Source organism: Thalia democratica, chromosome 4 (genome assembly GCF_965202585.1).
Source record: "Thalia democratica chromosome 4, ktThaDemo2.hap1.1, whole genome shotgun sequence".
In the NCBI taxonomy this organism is placed as follows: domain Eukaryota; kingdom Metazoa; phylum Chordata; class Thaliacea; order Salpida; family Salpidae; genus Thalia; species Thalia democratica.
The window spans coordinates 7,328,918-7,355,548 of NC_139168.1; the positions used below are offsets into that span (position 1 = coordinate 7,328,918).

At 26.8% G+C, this 26,631-nt stretch overlaps 2 protein-coding genes across 2 annotated transcripts; both read right to left on the reverse strand.

The window, feature by feature from the left end:
- Positions 1-2,179: 2,179 nt before the first annotated feature.
- Positions 2,180-5,546, reverse strand: LOC145832963 (dual specificity protein kinase CLK4-like). Its single transcript, XM_082940166.1, has 3 exons — positions 5,461-5,546; positions 2,759-2,909; positions 2,180-2,569 (listed from the first exon to the last, which is right to left on the reverse strand). The coding sequence occupies exons 1-3, from the start codon at positions 5,544-5,546 to the stop codon at positions 2,180-2,182; spliced, it is 627 nt and encodes a 208-aa protein (XP_082796292.1).
- A 12,671-nt stretch (positions 5,547-18,217) lies between these two features.
- LOC145832964 (dual specificity protein kinase CLK4-like) lies at positions 18,218-20,328 on the reverse strand. Its single transcript, XM_082940167.1, has 3 exons — positions 20,243-20,328; positions 18,797-18,947; positions 18,218-18,607 (listed from the first exon to the last, which is right to left on the reverse strand). Exons 1-3 carry the CDS (start codon positions 20,326-20,328, stop codon positions 18,218-18,220), a joined length of 627 nt encoding a protein of 208 aa, XP_082796293.1.
- Between the last annotated feature and the right edge of the window lie 6,303 nt (positions 20,329-26,631).

Genomic DNA, 26,631 nt, shown 5'->3' on the forward strand with positions numbered 1-26,631 from the left:
AATGTGATGCATGATTGAATAAAAAAAAATCAATTAGAAAAATATGTTGTAGTGCGAAGTACATATAAACAAGTCGAACGAAAATTAAATATTATATTGATTGTTTGTATTGACAAACAGTTGTTAAAATTTTAATTTTATCATCAATTAATTTTCAATTTTAAAGTGACAAAATAAGTCTTTACCACTTTGTCTACAAAATGTCTAGAAATCAGCCCTATCGACTTTAAATGATTAGGCCTTTCTTGAAATTAACATTGAGAAAAACTACAAAAAAATTGAAATGAAATAACATTAAGTATATTTGTGAAGACTTTGAAGTATATTTGTGAAGACTTTAAACTTATTTATAAAGGGCTGCCAACCTCTACCTTAGATTTTTAAAAAACTTTTATGTAGCTATAAAATAATTTCAAGTATGAAACAATCGAAATTTACTTTATTAAATTTTATTTTTAAGTATTTTTAATAATTTAAGTAAACTTAGTAGGATTATATTTTTTTGGGCAGTTATATTACCTCTATTGTGTACTGATTTTATTTTGACAGGTGCTAAAGCAGAATGTGTGTTTTAAATAGAAGTGCTTTTTATCTTACATGATTTACCGATTTGAGTAATTTGTACTCAAAGCAATTATATAAAACTTTTTTAAAAGTTAACCAAGTACAGTAGGTTTTCGCTTAAGTACGTATCTAGTACGTATCTAATTACAACTAATTTTGAACACTGACCTTAAAGTAAACTCTACCAATATGAAATTATAAATTTACAGCTTTTTAAGTTTGCTTTTTTTGAACTAGAATATCTTAAATAAGAATTCTTTAGAGCAAGTCTTCTACTTTATTGGGTGTTGTGAATATAAAACTAGTGCACTGCTAAGCTTTAAAACTTTTGTACGCTAGCTATTACATTATGCATATAATTCATATTTTTGTTGAACAGTATTAATAAATTGTCTAATATTGTTTCATTTCGTAAATTTAGAGAAAACATTTAAGAATTGATGTTAATGAAAAATACGCAAGAAATAAACAATTTAACAGCGGTCATAAAGTTTTCGGAAAAAAGTATTACGGCACAGAATCTGAAGTAATACGAGATTTTGTATTACTTCATTCAAATTATAAAACATTACTAAACTTAGTTCAAAATATTTATTATTATATGATAATATAACATAAAGAACTTATTATTTATTTTTGAGTGAATAATAAAACATGTTAGCAAAAGGTGTTTTATAAACTGATAAGCTTTAAAAGCTATCAATACAATGAACCTTTTCATATTAAAAGCAAATGAAAAAATAAATGATAACTATTGAAAAGTATATTTTTTATCATGTTTCTGACTAATATGACATTATACTAATTCAATAATGCTGTGAATTCGGACTTATGTTGACGTGTTTTGAACTAAACTCTTTTGAAAACCTTTATGTGAGTTGACGTTTGTTTATCAGGTTCACTAATAGTATGTATTGGGTATGATGATGCAATTTCTTATAACTAAAGTTTTGACATTTTTTCTCGTAATATAAACAAACTACTGAGTTAATTTTTTTAGTTTGTTATAGAGTTGTTTTTTTATTAAAGATAGTTTATTGAGATAGATTAACAATATTATAATGCTATTAGCTGTTAAAAATTATTTATTTATAAAATAAGTTTAACTTTATTTTTAACATTCTGTTAAGTTAACAATATTTTTATAAAAAGATTTTTTTTATAGACAATTTATGTTTCAATCCTTTTTGACAAGTATCATAAAAAGGAAATAACTAGGATATTTTACTGTTTGTCAGTTCAGACCCTTAAATTAATTTTTGAATAACTTGAACTTTATTACAATATCAGCAAAAATTATGACTTTTTCAAAAGTCTTAATTAGTTACTACAAACCATCTGTTTTATTAGTTGAAAAATTTAAGTTTACCGTAAAATATTACAACTCACTTTATTGTTCTTATTATTATTGTATCAAGGTTTTATATATAAGTAAATGTTAAAAATTTTAGGAAGTAAAAGTGCAAAATAAATCGTAGTGTTAAGATATTGAAAAAAAATATACAAATAAAAAACTATTTTTATTAAGGTTATTTTTGAAGTAATTAAAAATCCAAACATTCTACTTTTTTAACAGCTTTAAAAATTTAGATCAGATAAAATAACTAATAATTATTTAGATAAGTTCTTCCAGTTTCACTCTTGTTACTGGATCCGGATTTAGCATGCGAACAATCAAATCAAACAAATCCTTTTCTCCAGCGTCGCTCTTATCAAAATAAGACTCTATCTTCTTAACTTCGCCTTTTATGTATACAAACTCTGGCTCTTTCAAAAAATCTATTTCATTTTCATCTATTGACAACTTTTGACCAACCTTCTTCTTTTTATCATCTTCGGTCAATTTCAAGTTTATCCTCTTGATTTCATGTTGAGTAAATGGACCAATCATCAAGTGGATCATCCTGAAAAGTTCCTGAACAGTATCCACCTTGAAAAGTAATTTTCCTGTGAAAAGTTCAAACAAAGTGCAGCCGATCGACCAAACGTCGCATGGATACCCGATCTGTTTAAATAAAACTAATGTTAAATTTATAGATCCTAGTTTAATTACAAGGCAAAACATACAAGTACTTGGTTTATAAGAATATACTTCTTTTGAAGATAATGGCTTACTCTTTTAAAGATATTTATTTTTAATAAGTTGCTTGTTTAAGTAAAGTAGTTTACTTACTGAGTAATCTACTTAAACAACCTTGTGGCCCATTATGACGTCAGGAGCGCGGTACTGAAGTGTTGTTATGACGTCAAAGTTGAATTCTTCCTCCCAGTACACAGAGCCAAGGTCGCACAATTTGATGTCAGGCTTCATGTAAAAATCATTTTTCCACTGGTGGTAGTAATACCTGTTTAACAAAAATGTAAATAAACTACATATTATTTAATCATTAACATTTGAATATTAATAAATATCTGTATAGTTTAAAATAGAATAACAAATATTTCTTTAGTGAGACGTATAATGGCATTGAAATTTGAGTTAAATTACAAACGATATTAATTAAAACTGCTTAAAGCACGTTTTTTAATAAAATTATACTGTTCATTTAGACCTCAAGTTAAACGAACTATGAGTTACCCCATAATCGAGTATCACAAAATATACTTGAAATTTAAGTTAAATTACAAACGATATTAATTAAAACTGCTTAAAGCACGTTTTTTAATAAAATTATACTGTTCATTATAAATATAAAGTTTAAATTAGACCTCAAATTAAACGAACTATGAGTTACCCCATAATTGAGTATCACAAAATATACTTGAAATTTAAGTTAAATGACAAACGATATTAATTAAAACTGCTTAAAGCACGTTTTTTAATAAAAATATATTATTCATTAAAAATATAAAGTTTCATTTAGACCTCAAGTTAAACGAACTATGAGTTACCCCATAATTGAGTATCACAAAATATACTTGAAATTTAAGTTAAATGACAAACGATATTAATTAAAACTGCTTAAAGCACGTTTTTTAATAAAAATATATTATTCATTAAAAATATAAAGTTTCATTTAGACCTCAAGTTAAACGAACTATGAGTTACCCCATAACCGAGTATCACAAAATATACTTGAAATTTAAATTAAATTACAAACGAGATTAAATCAAACTGCTTAAAGCACGTTTTTTAATAAAAATATACTATTCATTACAAATATAAAGTTTCATTTAGACCTCAAATTAAACGAACTATGAGTTACCCCATAATCGAGTATCACAAAATATACTTGAAATTTAAGTTAAATTACAAACGATATTAATTAAAACTGCTTAAAGCACGTTTTTTAATAAAATTATACTGTTCATTATAAATATAAAGTTTCATTTAGACCTCAAGTTAAACGAACTATGAGTTACCCCATAATCGAGTATCACAAAATATACTTGAAATTTAAGTTAAATTACAGACGATATTAATTAAAACTGCTTAAAGCACGTTTTTTAATAAAATTATACTGTTCATTATAAATATAAAGTTTTAATTAGACCTCAAATTAAACGAACTATGAGTTACCCCATAATTGAGTTTCACAAAATATACTTGAAACTTAAGTTAAATGACAAACGATATTAATTAAAACTGCTTAAAGCACGTTTTTTAATAAAAATATATTATTCATTAAAAATATAAAGTTTCATTTAGACCTCAAGTTAAACGAACTATGAGTTACCCCATAATTGAGTATCACAAAATATACTTGAAATTTAAGTTAAATGACAAACGATATTAATTAAAACTGCTTAAAGCACGTTTTTTAATAAAAATATATTATTCATTAAAAATATAAAGTTTCATTTAGACCTCAAATTAAACGAACTATGAGTTACCCCATAACCGAGTATCACAAAATATACTTGAAATTTAAATAAAATTACAAATGAGATTAAATCAAACTGCTTAAAGCACGTTTTTTAATAAAAATATACTATTCATTACAAATATAAAGTTTCATTTAGACCTCAAATTAAACGAACTATGAGTTACCCCATAATCGAGTATCACAAAATATACTTAAAATTTAAGTTAAATTACAAACGATATTAATTAAAACTGCTTAAAGCACGTTTTTTAATAAAATTATACTGTTCATTATAAATATAAAGTTTCATTTAGACCTCAAGTTAAACGAACTATGAGTTACCCCATAATCGAGTATCACAAAATATACTTGAAATTTAAGTTAAATTACAAACGGTATTAATTAAAACTGCTTAAAGCACGATTTTTAATAAAATTATACTGTTCATTATAAATATAAAGTTTAAATTAGACCTCAAATTAAACGAACTATGAGTTACCCCATAATCGAGTATCACAAAATATACTTGAAATTTAAGTTAAATTACAAACGATATTAATTAAAACTGCTTAAAGCACGTTTTTTAATAAAATTATACTGTTCATTATAAATATAAAGTTTCATTTAGACCTCAAGTTAAACGAACTATGAGTTACCCCATAATCGAGTATCACAAAATATACTTGAAATTTAAGTTAAATTACAAACGATATTAATTAAAACTGCTTAAAGCACGTTTTTTAATAAAATTATACTGTTCATTATAAATATAAAGTTTAAATTAGACCTCAAATTAAACGAACTATGAGTTACCCCATAATCGAGTATCACAAAATATACTTGAAATTTAAGTTAAATTACAAACGATATTAATTAAAACTGCTTAAAGCACGTTTTTTAATAAAATTATACTGTTCATTATAAATATAAAGTTTAAATTAGACCTCAAATTAAACGAACTATGAGTTACCCCATAATCGAGTATCACAAAATATACTTGAAATTTAAGTTAAATTACAAACGAGATTAATTAAAACTGCTTAAAGCACGTTTTTTAATAAAATACAAATAGAGACCTTATAAGACCAACCAAGCACCTTCTACGACAAATATCGCTCCTACAAAGTACTTGGCTAGTACTGATTTAACTGCTTCTAGAAAAAATAGTACTTCCATCGTTTTTGGTCCTACACGTGGTTATGATCCACCTGGTTCGAGATTTCTCGGAAGTCACCTTCAAAAAGAACCCACACCAGTAATTACAACTTGCTTATGCTCGATTTCAATCGCGTAAACTCCACATTAAGCAGGGTCATAAGAAATCAGCAGTCAGATCACACGCTGTTGGAAGAACTTAAGCAGCAAATAGACCGTAACCTCAAAACGTATGAAAGTCGCTTTGATTCGCTTGATCAAAGTGCAGCTGATAATCAAAACCGTTTTGATAACATTGTCAAGCGCTTTGACTATTTTGATAAACTTCATGATGATGCAAAAGGCGAAAGAAGGCAAAGGTGCGCAACCATTGCAAGTGTGTTACAAGTCGTTTTTCTAATTGCAATAATTGTGTTATTGTCTGTACAGTTGTACTACATTAATCAGCTCTTCTCAAGTTTCTCTGAATAACTTTTATAAATTAATTTCAGACTTCAGACTTGTGATCACCTTCTTTTTCAGTGTCACTTTTATCAGATCTTTTTTTTTATACTCTTTTGATTTATTGTCAATTTTTACCGCCTTAGCTGTTAATTCAGTTATTCGTTTTTAATAAATATTTATAAAATTAACTTTGTTATATTATTTATTATAATTAGTTTAAAAGATAAATAGTATCAGCATTATATATACTAACTATAAAACAAGAAAATAGTTCACAAAAAAAATAGAAATGAAGAAAAGTAACCTACCTTTTAGGAGCTGTAACATAGATGCTAATTAAAGTAAAAATTCTTAGTTATTGAAAATAGTTAAACTAAAAAAATAAGATTAAAAAAGTCAACGAAATTTTGTTAGTTAAAAAGTTTTGCAGTGCGGACTCGAACTCGGGTCTCTGGATTGGAAGGCACCGGTGGTGACCTCTCCGCCATGATTCCACTTAGATACTATTACATTTTCGAGTATACATAACAAAATTATTTTCATAATCGATGTTTTGGCAACTATCAATGAAACTCGAACCCAAAATATTTTATTGGAATAAGCACAATGGAGTTAATTTGAAGCTGTATCAAAAAGTAGTGTATAAATACAACATTAAACAATTTTTGATGATTTTTATACCTTTCAAAGACAGTTCACTTGTTAACACACTATTGCACAGTCAGTTAGTTTTACTATTAATCTAATCGCAACCCTTACCGTTGGTCAGTAATTTTTTTTCTTAACATATTCAAAGAAAGCTTTTTGGTATCATTGCTCATTTTCCGAAAAAAAAAACTGGAAAACTTACAAAAAGTCATAAAAATAACATAAAATCAAAAATTCCTCAACAAAACTTCATTTGAGTCGTTTCAAAATGTTCACAATCTGTTTGTGTGTAGCCACATTTAAAATAAATCAGCTTAAAACTCCAAGGTCGCTTTTTTTTGATCCCATTTTGCATTGGCGTGGAAATTAGAAAATCGGTTTGAGGTAAGGTGAAAGTTTCTTCAAATCATTTAAGTCAACACAGAAAAATTAACACCAAAGCATAACTTTTTTAACAACTTTTCTAACCATATTTTAGTTCTTTGTGTTTGTTTTTAATGAAATTAGAACTATTCTATTCAATTTATGTTTTTTGAACTAAGTTTATTCTATTCGTTGATATTTGTAAATACCTTCTGTTACGGAATTATTGTTTTGAAAACGGAATACTTTTGTACATAGTAAAGTTAAAGAATAATTTAAGATGCTGACTAATTAAACCTAAAATATTGATAAAATTTTATCAACAAAACTGATTACCACCGGTCTCGATCTCGCGACCTTCTGCTCACGCATAAGGTCGGCGATCGCTGAACCACACAACCACTTGCTTGTTGACTTCAATGCTGGTATATAAAGTTTAAAAACTTTAGATTTATATAAGTTCATTTAGTACTTATTAGTTTACCTTTCTGTAAATTGCTATTATTTTTTATTTGAAACATATTTACAAAGATAAGACTGTTTTTTTTTACACATAACGTTTACGTGAATTTTAATACTTGAAAGTTTTCCATTCAAAAGCTGCATAAGCAGAGCAAGTGTACTTATTAAAGGCAGTTTAGATTTTTGTTGCTTAAATCTAATTTAAAAGAACAAAACTGATTAAATGCTTTGATAATAAGAAAAATTCAGCAAAACTTTTTTTTGTACATTTAAAGTATTAAAACTTTATAAATTAAACAAACTTATCCAGCTTTAATTAGCTATTATGGCAAAACAGATGCAAATATAACCTAACAGTTTATATATTATCGAAAATCAGAACTAAAGCAAAGGAGATATATTTCAAAATTAAAATCAACATTATAACAGTATTTATATCACAAAGCAAAGTTTTAGAAACATCACAAGCATTTACGTTGTCGTTTTTATATTTTGTTGAACCAGCCAGTAATGAAAATTATATGGGTATGAATAAAATGTGGTAGAATATCTAAATTTTTAAATCATCAATGCCAGGAATTCTAATTTACCTGCCTGGACTTTTATGTCAAATAAATTCACGTGGTTGCTTATAATAATGATAAATTTAAGATTATTGATTGTAATGTCTAATTAAGCAGAAGTATAATAAAGAATGTAAGGCTGAACTACATTAATCCCAGGCGTTTCTACAGTTAAAAGACCAAGTTTACCCTTCATTTTACATAGACGAAATGATTTGATTTTTTAAAATAATGAAAGGTGTTAAGGTTAACCGAGAAAAAAAAGATACTTTAAAAAACTTAAACTTAGTAGATGTACTTCAAAACATAGGTAAAAAGGATATTAATGTCTTTCAAACTAATTAACAGCAAATTTATGCTTAGATATAAGACATTAGAAAGCATTGTATATGATACACATAAAAAACCCTGTAGACCAAAACCTTGGCTTAGATGGCACTAAATAATTGTTATTAAAATATAACTAAAAATAAAAACTTAAAATTATAATGGTACTTAGTCGGTGTAACGGTATTTGATTTATTTATCAAAAGTACAGAGCTGGTACCTACCATTGTTTATTTATTTTAACACATACGGTGGTAAATAAAGTTACATATAATGGTTAAATCTAATAGAGACCTTTAAACTCATAAAGGCTCTAAATGGAATTTTATTTGAACTGTAATTATTACTTAAAAGAAACAGTTTAATGTTTTAAATTTATAGCTAAATACATATGTTGTTTGTGATATAAAACTAGAAACGATCATGTAAATCATATAAAAATTAGATTCATTTATATACAGCAGTAAAATATTTAAGAGCTAATTGCCATATATATTTGTATCTGTTAGTTTAATTAAGATGCACATTATCCAATACATGGACATATAGTTAGTGTTATTCATTACTATATAAGTTGCTTTATTCAACTTAAAAATATAGAGCAATTAAATAATTTATAAAACATACCATACACATACAACTAAAGTGTAAGTGAAATTTATGCTAAACTAAGTTTAAACTGTATAAGACTACAAAGTGATGACGTAATAATAGTAAAAAGGTAAAAATGAAAAATATCACATAATTACTTGAAAAATCGTGGACAAAAACAGTCTGATTTATTAGAGTCTAATTTAAAAAATGCCTAAACTGTTTTATACAAGTTAAGACGTAAATACTTACTTGTGTAAATGGAAAACTTTAGCGTAGATTTTCCAAAATTTAAGTTGTTGTGGAGTGACAACGATACTAATTAAAACGAGAAGTTAATGTACTCACTTACTTTGTATAGTTTATCAAGTAACCAACAAAAGATGTTATCAGACCTGCTGATCAACAAAGTAATAATAAATATAATGAAAACAGTGGTCCAACTTGAAATAGACATATACCAAATGTTAAATGTAATATAAATTAATTCAATGTACCTACTACAGAATGTTACTTAACATATAAGTTTTAGTAGATAATTATAAATGCCATAACAACTAAACAAATGATTAGCTTTGATGTATTACAAACTTGCCATAACTAACTTTCAATTGACCTTTATACACAAACAAACATATTTAATACATACTAGGTATTTAATACTGTGTAACAATGTAATTAGTTAAATGACGACAATAAAATGATCCTGATAAATAAAATTACAAAGTAAGTTGAAGTGTTTATTATAGAATAATACCAGGCTGTCTACTACAAATCTGTAGCGTTTGTAGTACGACACCAAAGATACATACTATAAAACATAAAACTTTACTTGTAATTTATATATGTTAATATTGAGTTTAAAAGAAAAATAACATACCAAAAAATTGTGCGTAACTACTCGTACATCAAACAAAAAACTAATTAGGTGCCGACCAGCATAAGGACGCGGCCTAAAGGACGGCTTTCGTTATTTGTGCAAAAGTCCCGGGAGCAAGAGCTGCTCCGATAGGAGCAGCTCGCAGCGGAAGGGACTTATGCACAAATAACGAAAGCTGTCCGCTACCACTTTAACTCAAAACCGAACTACTTCTTAGAGCTCAGTACCACACTTTTATCTGGTTTGGCTGTCAGGCTTACTAACTGGGCTCCAAGCGTAATTAGGTTTTCAAGAAAAAATGGTTGGGAGTAAAAGTGAAAAATTTTTCGCCGGCGGAGCCGGCGAAATGACTAAAAAATGATTTTTTAAATAATCTACCCAAAAATTTTCCAAAAAAGTTTTGATTTGGGGAAATCCCCATTTTGAAAAAAACTTGTGCGGCTTGGCTTAAAAATTAAGTGACTACCTTATAGCGTACTCCTTAAACATAACCCTAACTTACTACCATATAGTTGTTAACTAAAAAATGAATGTCTTTTTAGGTGGTTGTAGTAGGATTAATCTTAATTTGGAATATTATTAATTTTTCGAAGGTGTTATCATTGTAATAATAAATACCTATAACCATAAAATTCGTGTGAGACATGTTAAATAGTCTTTTCTTTTTGGAATGTTTGTTGTGACACAGTCTAATAACAGTATCCAAAACTTATAACTTAAATTTGAGTACTGCTAACTTAAACATTTTGATTTGATGTTATGTTAACACAATATCAATCGAAAACTTTAATAAAATAAATGCTTACTGTTCTTATTAGGCTGATTTACAACAAATATTCAAAAAAAAAAAGCCATTTTCACATGTCATTCTATAAAGCCACTGCAAATCATACTTGATCTAGTCAGATAAGAGTCTGGCTTTTGTCAGCTAGTAACAGTTGCTTATAATAACTCTATAAAACATTAAATGGTTATCAAAGATTTGCTAGCTTTTAAATACACTTCATAAACACTACAAGTAACAAACAACCAGACTCTTATCTAATTTAGTTATATTAGCATTATCAATTATTACACTATGCTACATAATTCTAAAATATTTATCAGGAAAAACAGTGGTTAATCATTTCTTGTTATGTTTTGAACAGTTCAGAGACATAGACATGCTTGTATATTTTTTCAAAGACTAACTATTACTAAATGTTCAAATACTCTTTGATAAGAATTTCTATGGTGACACTGTCTAATAGTATATCATAAGTTTTTGTTCTACATCATCAAACAGCATTTGTATAATGAAACCAACAAAATAATATTTGATTTAATGCTACACATAGTATCAAGCTGAAGATTAAACAAATACTTGTTTTATAATATCACTATTAAAATTCCAAACAAAGACTATTTTTGAGTACTATTAATACTCCAAAAATTAAGTTTAACACATCAGTACAACATAGCCTTTTTATAAAGATCATACATAGTCAGATAAAGGTCTGGTTTTTGTCAGCTAGTTACATTTAACTTATCATAACTCCATCAACTATAATAACCACTAAATGGTAATCAAAGTAATAATACACTTAAACTTTGAATTTTACTGTTAACTATAAACACTAAAAGTGACTGAAACAAACCAGACTCTTATCTAAATTAGTAATATGAACATACAAAAACACTCAACATAAGTCAGTTGATCAAGCTGCCTTAATGTTGCTTGTGTTCCTACATGTTCACATGTAATAAAGTATATCACTTATACACAAACATTTTACACTATAGTTTTAATTGCTTAGTGGATAAAAACATAATAATAAAACATTTACTTTAACCGTTAATAACAATGTGTCTCTAAAAGTGTGCAAAGATTTAAAATTAACTGCTTAATTTTAAAGCTTGTAGCATTCAGAGTTACAACAAACAAAAGAACAGCTTGATTTTTAGCTCTAAAATTGTAATTGAACATTTTACATTGTAATCTTATTACAGAGATTCATAACACATAAGTTTTGACATATAGAAAAGCTAATGAAGTTTAATAGTAACAGCTTTTAGTTAATTTTGCACACTTTAGAAACTCTATAGGATATTTTATAATCTAAAATTTTCATTGTAATTAATTCATAATTTTATGACTAGCATTTATGAATACCAGGGCTGCCACTCTTCAATTCGAAAACTGTACTCTTTTAACCAAATTTCAGCTTAATTTGAATAAAATTAGAAGCAGCAAAAGCTGTTAATGTACTTTACTTGATATCAATTGAGTTTGAGCACTAATTTACACTAATGATATTCTATATTTACAAAAAAATGACAATATTTAATGAAACAATTAATTTTCAAGTATTTAAAATTGAGAAAGCACTACTAAAAAAATAAGTTTTGGCAGCCCTGAAAAATAATCTTATATGAAATTTATTATCTTAACATTAACTATTTTGTATAACATATAAAGCACTTACCTCAGTAAGAGCAGTAAACCAAGAACAGACCTGATATTCAAATTGCCACAAGAAGGTTAGTGGCTACAAGGGTTGATATAGATGACTGCTGTAGAAATAGAAATGTCCAATTTGTTTGTGCTTAATAAAAACTTTTCAGTGCAACTATGATTAAATAGAAACACATGATAACTCATGTAGCAGACTGCTGATTTGAGACACTTTTTCACCATAAAGGTAAAGAATTTTCTCTGAAATCATGAAAAAAAAAAAAGATAATTAATCATATGGTAAGAGTAGGAGACTGTTGGTTTGAGATACTTTTTCAACATAAAGAAAAAACTTTCCTCTGAAATCATAAAATATTAGATAATTAATCATATGATCAGAGTAGAATACTGTTGATTCAAGATACTTTCAAAACATACAGACATTATTTACATTTCTTTTCTAGCATAAACAGTTTAAATTTCAACTGTTAAAGACAATGCTAATATTTTTTTCAAACCAAGTAATTTATTTTATGTGTCTGCTTTTAGTACCTTTTATTACTTACAAAAAGGTAAACTCTAAAATGATTTATGAAAGTAAAGTAAAAAATGACAAGAGCTGCTACCAGTAACACAACATTTTACTAATGAATGCAATTTCATAAATATTTCTGCAAACAGAATTGAACATGATTATCACCATAAAGTAGAAGTCTGTTGATTTAAGACAATTTTTTAACATACAGGTAAAGACTTTTCTGTGAAGTTGTCAACAAAAAGAAAGTAAAACACAAGATTGTTACTATAAAGTAGAAATCTGCTGATTTAAGACAGTTTTTCAACATACAGGTAAAGACTTTTCTTTGAAGTTGTAAACAAAAAGATAATTAAACACAAGATCATCACTATAAAGTAGAAGTCTGTTGATTTAAATCACTTTGGCAACATGCAGATGATGTAGATTTGTTTTGTGTTCTTTTTTTTCAACCATAAACAGTTCAAGTTTCAACTTTTAAAGACAACTTTGATTTTTTTCATACTAAGTGATTTATACTAAGTGATTGGTTTTGAATTGTATGTGCTTGTACTTAAAGTACCTTTTATAACTTACAAAAACTTATAAAAGGAAAACTCTAAAAATACTTATGTAAAGAAAGTTTAAGTAAAAATTTGATGACCTACCACTCCTATGAAAACTTTCCTAAAATGAATTGCAATTTCTTAAAAAATTTCTGCAAACAGAATTTTTGTATAATTACGTAACAAATAAATCTTGTGCAAAAAATTCACTTGGTGACATTCACGAGTTCTCTCTTCTCTCGCTTTGATAATTTTAAGCTAATTTTAAACTTTTAGCTATACTTTTTTTAAACCTTGGTTTTTTCAAAAAAAAAATTTACCATCATGTCGAGCGCCGAATTCTGCTTCAAAAAACACCAAACACTTTATAAAAAGGATGAAAAATAAGCAAAATAGAACTTAAAAACTTCAAAGCTTTGAATTTAAATTTTAAGTTTTGTCAAACTTGTAAAAGGTGTTTCACTTTATCATAATTATTTCAGTATTATTTGTCAAGTTTCACTAAAGTAAAGATTTAACTTTTTTTTATACTAAAACTTTTTTATGTTTTTCATTTAAAACATAGTGATAAAAATGACCAATAATCTAACACTTTAAGCTAACAGCTAACATTTACATTGAAAGCTACTGAAATCTAGTTGATAAAACTTATTGATTAGTGTAGTACTTATTTATAAATTAATGCTTAACTCTAGAATTAAAGAGAACATTTAGTTGCAATAAGTATGAGAATACACACTTATACAAACACCAATGTTTAGCTTAACTTTACAAACTTTAATGGGACGTATCAAAACACTAACAATGCTGTTAAGCAAAGTAAAAAAACGTTAACCTGTTTTTAAACTTTTGTCTATGTTTTTTTAAAACCTTGTTTTACTTTTAAATAAATTTTACCACCATGTCGAGCACCAAATCCTGCTTAAAAAAACACCAAACAGTTTAAAAAAAGGATGCATATAAAAACATTTATAATAGTAAAACGGTTGACTTACTTTTTACTGATCATAGACTTAAGATTTTCTAAATATATTTCCTATTGTTATAAGTATCTAAAATATACATATCTATAAATTATATTTGTTGTAAGCGATTTTTTTGATTTATAACCTGTCTATTTTCAAAGCTACTTTATAAACTTCAATCAATAATAAATATTAAAACTTTTTTATACATATTTTGCGTCATTTTTACAACTTAGCTTAAATTTTTATAAACTTCAAAATATATACTTAATAAACAGATTATTCTACCTTTAATTACGTATTAAAGTTGTATAAAGTATGTAAGAATACCCTTTTGCTTTACATTTAAGAATAACTTTTTAATCTAATAGAGTTAATATTATTTCAATGATTTCTAGCTATATAAGAAGTTAGTTTTGATAGCTCTATATACATATATTGAATGATAATAAAGACTAACATTCTTTTGCTAATACGTTTATTAATTTAACTGCTGATAACAGCAAACAGACCGAAAATCAGCTACTTCAACACCCGTACTTAACCCTAAATTATTAAATTAACTTTAATAAAAACATAAATTAATTGTGGTTTATAGTCTTAGAAGGATTTTAAACTTTTAAGTTTGAATCAACTCAAAAACTAACGCTGTCGAATGCTATATAAATAAAGTTTTAATGCTAATTTATCAAAACCATCTTTAACTATCTGTTTGTTTTCCAATTATTTTTAAACTCTATAGTGTACACAATTTCGTTAAACAAAACTGTAAATAAAAAATGAAAACAAATTTTATTTTAAAAACCATTTATCCGTTTTAAATAAAGTGTCACAGCCAGTTGACGAAGTTGATCTACTTGCCCAGGAGACTTGGTGAGAGTTGGTAAAGGAGAATTGTCTGGTTTGACTTGAAAAATAACTAAAATTGACGTCACAATGCTGCCAAGTCACCTAGAGTTTAAGGTTAGCCAACATTAGCTTGTAAACTCAATAAAATATTAAAATAAAGTATATTTCGTCAAACTTTCATAAGTTAAGAGAAAATTATAAGTTTATTAACTTTATCAAAAAATAAGTTTTATATATAGTAATTGTAAACTAAGCTAACTAGTTGAAAGCTGAAATAAGATTTATTTTTGTCCGAGGAGTCTCTGGAATTAAAAGCGCAACGAGGTCAGGAAACAATTTAATGTTGGTAACCATGTTAAATTTATCAATGGAAAGCATATGGTTCATACAGGTAACAATAAACGCTAATGTAAACTTTCAGCGATTATTATTACTTGTTCAGCTAAAGTTTTAGATAATGTTCAAGCTAATATGGATTTTACCTCGTTATAGTTTTAAGTTAATAGTATAAGTAGCTTTAAAGTTATATTTTTATAAAATTATTTTGAACTTTTGTTATAGTTTTCTGTGTTTTAGAATTAGTGAATGTTGTTATTATAATAACTTAAATTTTTTAATCAACTTTACGGTTACTGTGTATATAATAATAGTAGTAAAAAAGTACAATACGTTTTTTTCGTACTATGAATAATAAATACAAATATTTTTTTTATTTTAAAGCTGAAACACATATACTTATTATATTTATTTAAACAGGTCTAGTATTGACAGTTAAACCGAATAATGTTGTCATCATAGCAGACCTGACACTAGGAAAGCTGGAAGTTTTGCCTCGAGACCTGCACCTATTCGATAGGAGGTTTCAAATACAGCAACTGTTAAAATGTTGTCTAATACAATGTGATGCATGATTGAATAAAAAAAAATCAATTAGAAAAATATGTTGTAGTGCGAAGTACATATAAACAAGTCGAACGAAAATTAAATATTATATTGATTGTTTGTATTGACAAACAGTTGTTAAAATTTTAATTTTATCATCAATTAATTTTCAGTTTTAAAGTGACAAAATAAGTCTTTACCACTTTGTCTACAAAATGTCTAGAAATCAGCCCTATCGACTTTAAATGATTAGGCCTTTCTTGAAATTAACATTGAGAAAAACTACAAAAAAATTGAAATGAAATAACATTAAGTATATTTGTGAAGACTTTGAAGTATATTTGTGAAGACTTTAAACTTATTTATAAAGGGCTGCCAACCTCTACCTTAGATTTTTAAAAAACTTTTATGTAGCTATAAAATAATTTCAAGTATGAAACAATCGAAATTTACTTTATTTAATATAGCAATAAATTTTATTTTTAAGTATTTTTAATAATTTAAGTAAACTTAGTAGGATTATATTTTTCTGGGCAGTTATATTACCTTTATTGTGTACAGTTTGGTTTGACAGGTGCTACAGCAGAATGCGTGTTTTAAATACAAGTGTTTTGTATCTTACATGATTTACCGATTTGAGTAATTTGTACTCAAAGCAATAATATAAAACTTTTTTAAAAGTTAAACAAGTACAGTAGGTTTTCGCTTAAGTACGTATCTAGTACGTATCTAATTACAACTAATTTTGAACACTGACCTTAAAGTAAACTCTACCAATATGAAATTATAAATCTACAGCTTTTTATGTTTGCTTTTTTTGAACTAGAATATCTTAAATAAAAATTCTTTAGAGCAAGTCTTCTACTTTATTGGGTGTTGTGAATATAAAACTAGTGCACTGCTAAGCTTTAAAACTTTTGTACGCTAGCTATTACATTATACATATAATTCATATTTTTGTTGAACAGTATTAATAAATTGTCTAATATTGTTTCATTTCGTAAATTTAGATAAAACATTTAAGAATTGATGTTAATGAAAAATACGCAAGAAATAAACAATTTAACAGCGGTCATAAAGTTTTCGGAAAAAATTATTACGGCACAGAATCTGAAGTAATACGAGATTTTGTATTACTTCATTCAAATTATAAAACATTACTAAACTTAGTTCAAAATATTTATTATTATATGATAATATAACATAATAAACTTATTATTTATTTTTTAGTGAATAATAAAACATGTTAGCAAAAGGTGTTTTATAAACTGATAAGCTTTAAAAGCTATCAATACAATGAACCTTTTCATATTAAAAGCAAATGAAAAAATAAATGATAACTATTGAAAAGTATATTTTTTATCATGTTTCTGACTAATATGACATTATACTAATTCAATAATGCTGTGAATTCGGACTTATGATGACGTGTTTTGAACTAAACTCTTTTGAAAACCTTTATGTGAGTTGACGTTTGTTTATCAGGTTCACTAATAGTATGTATGGGGTATGATGATGCAATTTCTTATAACTTAAGTTTTGACATTTATTCTCGTAATATAAACAAACTACTGAGTTAATTTTTTTAGTTTGTTATAGAGTTGTTTTTTATTAAAGATAGTTTATTGAGATAGATTAACAATATTATAATGCTATTAGCTGTTAAAAATTATTTATTTATAAAATAAGTTTAACTTTATTTTTAACATTCTGTTAAGTTAACAATATTTTTATAAAAAGTTTTTTTTAAATAGACAATTTATGTTTCAATCCATTTTGACAAGTATCATAAAAAGGAAATAACTAGGATATTTTACTGTTTGTCAGTTCAGACCCTTCAATTAATTTTTGAATAACTTGAACTTTATTACAATATCAGCAAAAATTATGACATTTTCAAAAGTCTTAATTAGTTACTACAAACCATCTGTTTTATTAGTTGAAAATTGAAATTTACCGTAAAATATTACAACTCACTTTATTGTTCTTATTATTATTATATCAAGGTTTTATATATAAGTAAATGATAAAAATTTTAGGAAGTCAAAGTGCAAAATAAATAGTAGTGTTAAGATATTGAAAAAAAAAAAAGCAAATGAATTACTATTTTTATTGAGGTTATTTTTAAAGTAATTAAAAATCTAAACATTCTACTTTTTTAACAGCTTTAAAAATTTAGATCAGATAAAATAACTAATAATTGTTTAGATAAGTTCTTCCAGTTTCACTCTTGTTACTGGATCTGGATTTAGCATGCGAACAATCAATTCAAACAAATCCTTTTCTCCAGCGTCGTTCTTATCAAAATAAGACTCTATCTTCTTAACTTCGCCTTTTATGTATACAAACTCTGGCTCTTTCAAAAAATCTATTTCATTTTCATCCTTTGACAACTTTTGACCAACCTTCTTCTTTTTATCATCTTCGGTCAATTTCAAGTTTATCCTCTTGATTTCATGTTGAGTAAATGGACCAATCATCAAGTGGATCATCCTGAAAAGTTCCTGAACAGTATCCACCTTGAAAAGTAATTTTCCTGTAAAAAGTTCGAACAAAGTGCAGCCGATCGACCAAACATCGCATGGATACCCGATCTGTTGAAATAATACTAATGTTAAGTTTATAAATCCTAGTTTAATTACGAGGCAAAACATACAAGTACTTTGTTTATAAGATTACACTTCTTTTGAAGATAATGGCTTACTCTTTTAAAGATATTTATTTATAATAAGTTGCTTGTTTAAGTAAAGTAGTTTACTTACTGAGTAATCTACTTAAACAACCTTGTGGCCCATTATGACGTCAGGAGCGCGGTACTGAAGTGTTGTTATGACGTCAAAGTTGAATTCTTCCTCCCAGTACACAGAGCCAAGGTCGCACAATTTGATGTCAGGCTTCATGTAAAAATCATTTTTCCACTGGTGGTAGTAATACCTGTTTAACAAAAATGTAAATAAACTACATATTATTTAATCATTAACATTTGAATATTAATAAATATCTGTATAGTTTAAAATAGAATAACAAATATTTCTTTAGTAAGACGTATAATGGCATTGAAATTTGAGTTAAATTACAAACGATATTAATTAAAACTGCTTAAAGCACGTTTTTTAATAAAATTATACTGTTCATTTAGACCTCAAGTTAAACGAACTATGAGTTACCCCATAATCGAGTATCACAAAATATACTTGAAATTTAAGTTAAATTACAAACGATATTAATTAAAACTGCTTAAAGCACGTTTTTTAATAAAATTATACTGTTCATTATAAATATAAAGTTTAAATTAGACCTTAAATTAAACGAACTATGAGTTACCCCATAATTGAGTATCACAAAATATACTTGAAATTTAAGTTAAATGACAAACGATATTAATTAAAACTGCTTAAAGCACGTTTTTTAATAAAAATATATTATTCATTAAAAATATAAAGTTTCATTTAGACCTCAAGTTAAACGAACTATGAGTTACCCCATAATTGAGTATCACAAAATATACTTGAAATTTAAGTTAAATGACAAACGATATTAATTAAAACTGCTTAAAGCACGTTTTTTAATAAAAATATATTATTCATTAAAAATATAAAGTTTCATTTAGACCTCAAGTTAAACGAACTATGAGTTACCCCATAACCGAGTATCACAAAATATACTTGAAATTTAAATTAAATTACAAACGAGATTAAATCAAACTGCTTAAAGCACGTTTTTTAATAAAAATATACTATTCATTACAAATATAAAGTTTCATTTAGACCTCAAATTAAACGAACTATGAGTTACCCCATAATCGAGTATCACAAAATATACTTAAAATTTAAGTTAAATTACAAACGATATTAATTAAAACTGCTTAAAGCACGTTTTTTAATAAAATTATACTGTTCATTATAAATATAAAGTTTCATTTAGACCTCAAGTTAAACGAACTATGAGTTACCCCATAATCGAGTATCACAAAATATACTTGAAATTTAAGTTAAATTACAAACGATATTAATTAAAACTGCTTAAAGCACGTTTTTTAATAAAATTATACTGTTCATTATAAATATAAAGTTTCATTTAGACCTCAAGTTAAACGAACTATGAGTTACCCCATAATCGAGTATCACAAAATATACTTGAAATTTAAGTTAAATTACAAACGAGATTAATTAAAACTGCTTAAAGCACGTTTTTTAATAAAATACAAATAGAGACCTTATAAGACCAACCAAGCACCTTCTACGACAAATATCGCTCCTACAAAGTACTTGGCTAGTACTGATTTAACTGCTTCTAGAAAAAATAGTACTTCCATCGTTTTTGGTCCTACACGTGGTTATGATCCACCTGGTTCGAGATTTCTCGGAAGTCACCTTCAAAAAGAACCCACACCAGTAATTACAACTTGCTTATGCTCGATTTCAATCGCGTAAACTCCACATTAAGCAGGGTCATAAGAAATCAGCAGTCAGATCACACGCTGTTGGAAGAACTTAACAGCAAATAGACCGTAACCTCAAAACGTATGAAAGTCGCTTTGATTCGCTTGATCAAAGTGCAGCTGATAATCAAAACCGTTTTGATAACATTGTCAAGCGCTTTGACTATTTTGATAAACTTCATGATGATGCAAAAGGCGAAAGAAGGCAAAGGTGCGCAACCATTGCAAGTGTGTTACAAGTCGTTTTTCTAATTGCAATAATTGTGTTATTGTCTGTACAGTTGTACTACATTAATCAGCTCTTCTCAAGTTTCTCTGAATAACTTTTATAAATTAATTTCAGACTTCAGACTTGTGATCACCTTCTTTTTCAGTGTCACTTTTATCAGATCTTTTTTTTTATACTCTTTTGATTTATTGTCAATTTTTACCGCCTTAGCTGTTAATTCAGTTATTCGTTTTTAATAAATATTTATAAAATTAACTTTGTTATATTATTTATTATAATTAGTTTAAAAGATAAATAGTATCAGCATTATATATACTAACTATAAAACAAGAAAATAGTTCACAAAAAAAATAGAAATGAAGAAAAGTAACCTACCTTTTAGGAGCTGTAACATAGATGCTAATTAAAGTAAAAATTCTTAGTTATTGAAAATAGTTAAACTAAAAAAATAAGATTAAAAAAGTCAACGAAATTTTGTTAGTTAAAAAGTTTTGCAGTGCGGACTCGAACTCGGGTCTCTGGATTGGAAGGCACCGGTGGTGACCTCTCCGCCATGATTCCACTTGGATACTATTACATTTTCGAGTATACATAACAAAATTATTTTCATAATCGATGTTTTGGCAACTATCAATGAAACTCGAACCCAAAATATTTTATTGGAATAAGCACAATGGAGTTAATTTGAAGCTGTATCAAAAAGTAGTGTATAAATACAACATTAAACAATTTTTGATGATTTTTATACCTTTCAAAGACAGTTCACTTGTTAACACACTATTGCACAGTCAGTTAGTTTTACTATTAATCTAATCGCAACCCTTACCGTTGGTCAGTAATTTTTTTTCTTAACATATTCAAAGAAAGCTTTTTGGTATCATTGCTCATTTTCCGAAAAAAAAAACTGGAAAACTTACAAAAAGTCATAAAAATAACATAAAATCAAAAATTCCTCAACAAAACTTCATTTGAGTCGTTTCAAAATGTTCACAATCTGTTTGTGTGTAGCCACATTTAAAATAAATCAGCTTAAAACTCCAAGGTCGCTTTTTTTTGATCCCATTTTGCATTGGCGTGGAAATTAGAAAATCGGTTTGAGGTAAGGTGAAAGTTTCTTCAAATCATTTAAGTCAACACAGAAAAATTAACACCAAAGCATAACTTTTTTAACAACTTTTCTAACCATATTTTAGTTCTTTGTGTTTGTTTTTAATGAAATTAGAACTATTCTATTCAATTTATGTTTTTTGAACTAAGTTTATTCTATTCGTTGATATTTGTAAATACCTTCTGTTACGGAATTATTGTTTTGAAAACGGAATACTTTTGTACATAGTAAAGTTAAAGAATAATTTAAGATGCTGACTAATTAAACCTAAAATATTGATAAAATTTTATCAATAAAACTGGTTACCACCGGTCTCGATCTCGCGACCTTCTGCTCACGCATAAGGTCGGCGATCGCTGAACCACACAACCACTTGCTTGTTGACTTCAATGCTGGTATATAAAGTTTAAAAACTTTAGATTTATATAAGTTCATTTAGTACTTATTAGTTTACCTTTCTGTAAATTGCTATTATTTTTTATTTGAAACATATTTACAAAGATAAGACTGTTTTTTTTTACACATAACGTTTACGTGAATTTTAATACTTGAAAGTTTTCCATTCAAAAGCTGCATAAGCAGAGCAAGTGTACTTATTAAAGGCAGTTTAGATTTTTGTTGCTTAAATCTAATTTAAAAGAACAAAACTGATTAAATGCTTTGATAATAAGAAAAATTCAGCAAAACTTTTTTTTGTACATTTAAAGTATTAAAACTTTATAAATTAAACAAACTTATCCAGCTTTAATTAGCTATTATGGCAAAACAGATGCAAATATAACCTAACAGTTTATATATTATCGAAAATCAGAACTAAAGCAAAGGAGATATATTTCAAAATTAAAATCAACATTATAACAGTATTTATATCACAAAGCAAAGTTTTAGAAACATCACAAGCATTTACGTTGTCGTTTTTATATTTTGTTGAACCAGCCAGTAATGAAAATTATATGGGTATGAATAAAATGTGGTAGAATATCTAAATTTTTAAATCATCAATGCCAGGAATTCTAATTTACCTGCCTGGACTTTTATGTCAAATAAATTCACGTGGTTGCTTATAATAATGATAAATTTAAGATTATTGATTGTAATGTCTAATTAAGCAGAAGTATAATAAAGAATGTAAGGCTGAACTACATTAATCCCAGGCGTTTCTACAGTTAAAAGACCAAGTTTACCCTTCATTTTACATAGACGAAATGATTTGATTTTTTAAAATAATGAAAGGTGTTAAGGTTAACCGAGAAAAAAAAGATACTTTAAAAAACTTAAACTTAGTAGATGTACTTCAAAACATAGGTAAAAAGGATATTAATGTCTTTCAAACTAATTAACAGCAAATTTATGCTTAGATATAAGACATTAGAAAGCATTGTATATGATACACATAAAAAACCCTGTAGACCAAAACCTTGGCTTAGATGGCACTAAATAATTGTTATTAAAATATAACTAAAAATAAAAACTTAAAATTATAATGGTACTTAGTCGGTGTAACGGTATTTGATTTATTTATCAAAAGTACAGAGCTGGTACCTACCATTGTTTATTTATTTTAACACATACGGTGGTAAATAAAGTTACATATAATGGTTAAATCTAATAGAGACCTTTAAACTCATAAAGGCTCTAAATGGAATTTTATTTGAACTGTAATTATTACTTAAAAGAAACAGTTTAATGTTTTAAATTTATAGCTAAATACATATGTTGTTTGTGATATAAAACTAGAAACGATCATGTAAATCATATAAAAATTAGATTCATTTATATACAGCAGTAAAATATTTAAGAGCTAATTGCCATATATATTTGTATCTGTTAGTTTAATTAAGATGCACATTATCCAATACATGGACATATAGTTAGTGTTATTCATTACTATATAAGTTGCTTTATTCAACTTAAAAATATAGAGCAATTAAATAATTTATAAAACATACCATACACATACAACTAAAGTGTAAGTGAAATTTATGCTAAACTAAGTTTAAACTGTATAAGACTACAAAGTGATGACGTAATAATAGTAAAAAGGTAAAAATGAAAAATATCACATAATTACTTGAAAAATCGTGGACAAAAACAGTCTGATTTATTAGAGTCTAATTTAAAAAATGCCTAAACTGTTTTATACAAGTTAAGACGTAAATACTTACTTGTGTAAATGGAAAACTTTAGCGTAGATTTTCCAAAATTTAAGTTGTTGTGGAGTGACAACGATACTAATTAAAACGAGAAGTTAATGTACTCACTTACTTTGTATAGTTTATCAAGTAACCAACAAAAGATGTTATCAGACCTGCTGATCAACAAAGTAATAATAAATATAATGAAAACAGTGGTCCAACTTGAAATAGACATATACCAAATGTTAAATGTAATATAAATTAATTCAATGTACCTACTACAGAATGTTACTTAACATATAAGTTTTAGTAGATAATTATAAATGCCATAACAACTAAACAAATGATTAGCTTTGATGTATTACAAACTTGCCATAACTAACTTTCAATTGACCTTTATACACAAACAAACATATTTAATACATACTAGGTATTTAATACTGTGTAACAATGTAATTAGTTAAATGACGACAATAAAATGATCCTGATAAATAAAATTACAAAGTAAGTTGAAGTGTTTATTATAGAATAATACCAGGCTGTCTACTACAAATCTGTAGCGTTTGTAGTACGACACCAAAGATACATACTATAAAACATAAAACTTTACTTGTAATTTATATATGTTAATATTGAGTTTAAAAGAAAAATAACATACCAAAAAATTGTGCGTAACTACTCGTACATCAAACAAAAAACTAATTAGGTGCCGACCAGCATAAGGACGCGGCCTAAAGGACGGCTTTCGTTATTTGTGCAAAAGTCCCGGGAGCAAGAGCTGCTCCGATAGGAGCAGCTCGCAGCGGAAGGGACTTATGCACAAATAACGAAAGCTGTCCGCTACCACTTTAACTCAAAACCGAACTACTTCTTAGAGCTCAGTACCACACTTTTATCTGGTTTGGCTGTCAGGCTTACTAACTGGGCTCCAAGCGTAATTAGGTTTTCAAGAAAAAATGGTTGGGAGTAAAAGTGAAAAATTTTTCGCCGGCGGAGCCGGCGAAATGACTAAAAAATGATTTTTTAAATAATCTACCCAAAAATTTTCCAAAAAAGTTTTGATTTGGGGAAATCCCCATTTTGAAAAAAACTTGTGCGGCTTGGCTTAAAAATTAAGTGACTACCTTATAGCGTACTCCTTAAACATAACCCTAACTTACTACCATATAGTTGTTAACTAAAAAATGAATGTCTTTTTAGGTGGTTGTAGTAGGATTAATCTTAATTTGGAATATTATTAATTTTTCGAAGGTGTTATCATTGTAATAATAAATACCTATAACCATAAAATTCGTGTGAGACATGTTAAATAGTCTTTTCTTTTTGGAATGTTTGTTGTGACACAGTCTAATAACAGTATCCAAAACTTATAACTTAAATTTGAGTACTGCTAACTTAAACATTTTGATTTGATGTTATGTTAACACAATATCAATCGAAAACTTTAATAAAATAAATGCTTACTGTTCTTATTAGGCTGATTTACAACAAATATTCAAAAAAAAAAAGCCATTTTCACATGTCATTCTATAAAGCCACTGCAAATCATACTTGATCTAGTCAGATAAGAGTCTGGCTTTTGTCAGCTAGTAACAGTTGCTTATAATAACTCTATAAAACATTAAATGGTTATCAAAGATTTGCTAGCTTTTAAATACACTTCATAAACACTACAAGTAACAAACAACCAGACTCTTATCTAATTTAGTTATATTAGCATTATCAATTATTACACTATGCTACATAATTCTAAAATATTTATCAGGAAAAACAGTGGTTAATCATTTCTTGTTATGTTTTGAACAGTTCAGAGACATAGACATGCTTGTATATTTTTTCAAAGACTAACTATTACTAAATGTTCAAATACTCTTTGATAAGAATTTCTATGGTGACACTGTCTAATAGTATATCATAAGTTTTTGTTCTACATCATCAAACAGCATTTGTATAATGAAACCAACAAAATAATATTTGATTTAATGCTACACATAGTATCAAGCTGAAGATTAAACAAATACTTGTTTTATAATATCACTATTAAAATTCCAAACAAAGACTATTTTTGAGTACTATTAATACTCCAAAAATTAAGTTTAACACATCAGTACAACATAGCCTTTTTATAAAGATCATACATAGTCAGATAAAGGTCTGGTTTTTGTCAGCTAGTTACATTTAACTTATCATAACTCCATCAACTATAATAACCACTAAATGGTAATCAAAGTAATAATACACTTAAACTTTGAATTTTACTGTTAACTATAAACACTAAAAGTGACTGAAACAAACCAGACTCTTATCTAAATTAGTAATATGAACATACAAAAACACTCAACATAAGTCAGTTGATCAAGCTGCCTTAATGTTGCTTGTGTTCCTACATGTTCACATGTAATAAAGTATATCACTTATACACAAACATTTTACACTATAGTTTTAATTGCTTAGTGGATAAAAACATAATAATAAAACATTTACTTTAACCGTTAATAACAATGTGTCTCTAAAAGTGTGCAAAGATTTAAAATTAACTGCTTAATTTTAAAGCTTGTAGCATTCAGAGTTACAACAAACAAAAGAACAGCTTGATTTTTAGCTCTAAAATTGTAATTGAACATTTTACATTGTAATCTTATTACAGAGATTCATAACACATAAGTTTTGACATATAGAAAAGCTAATGAAGTTTAATAGTAACA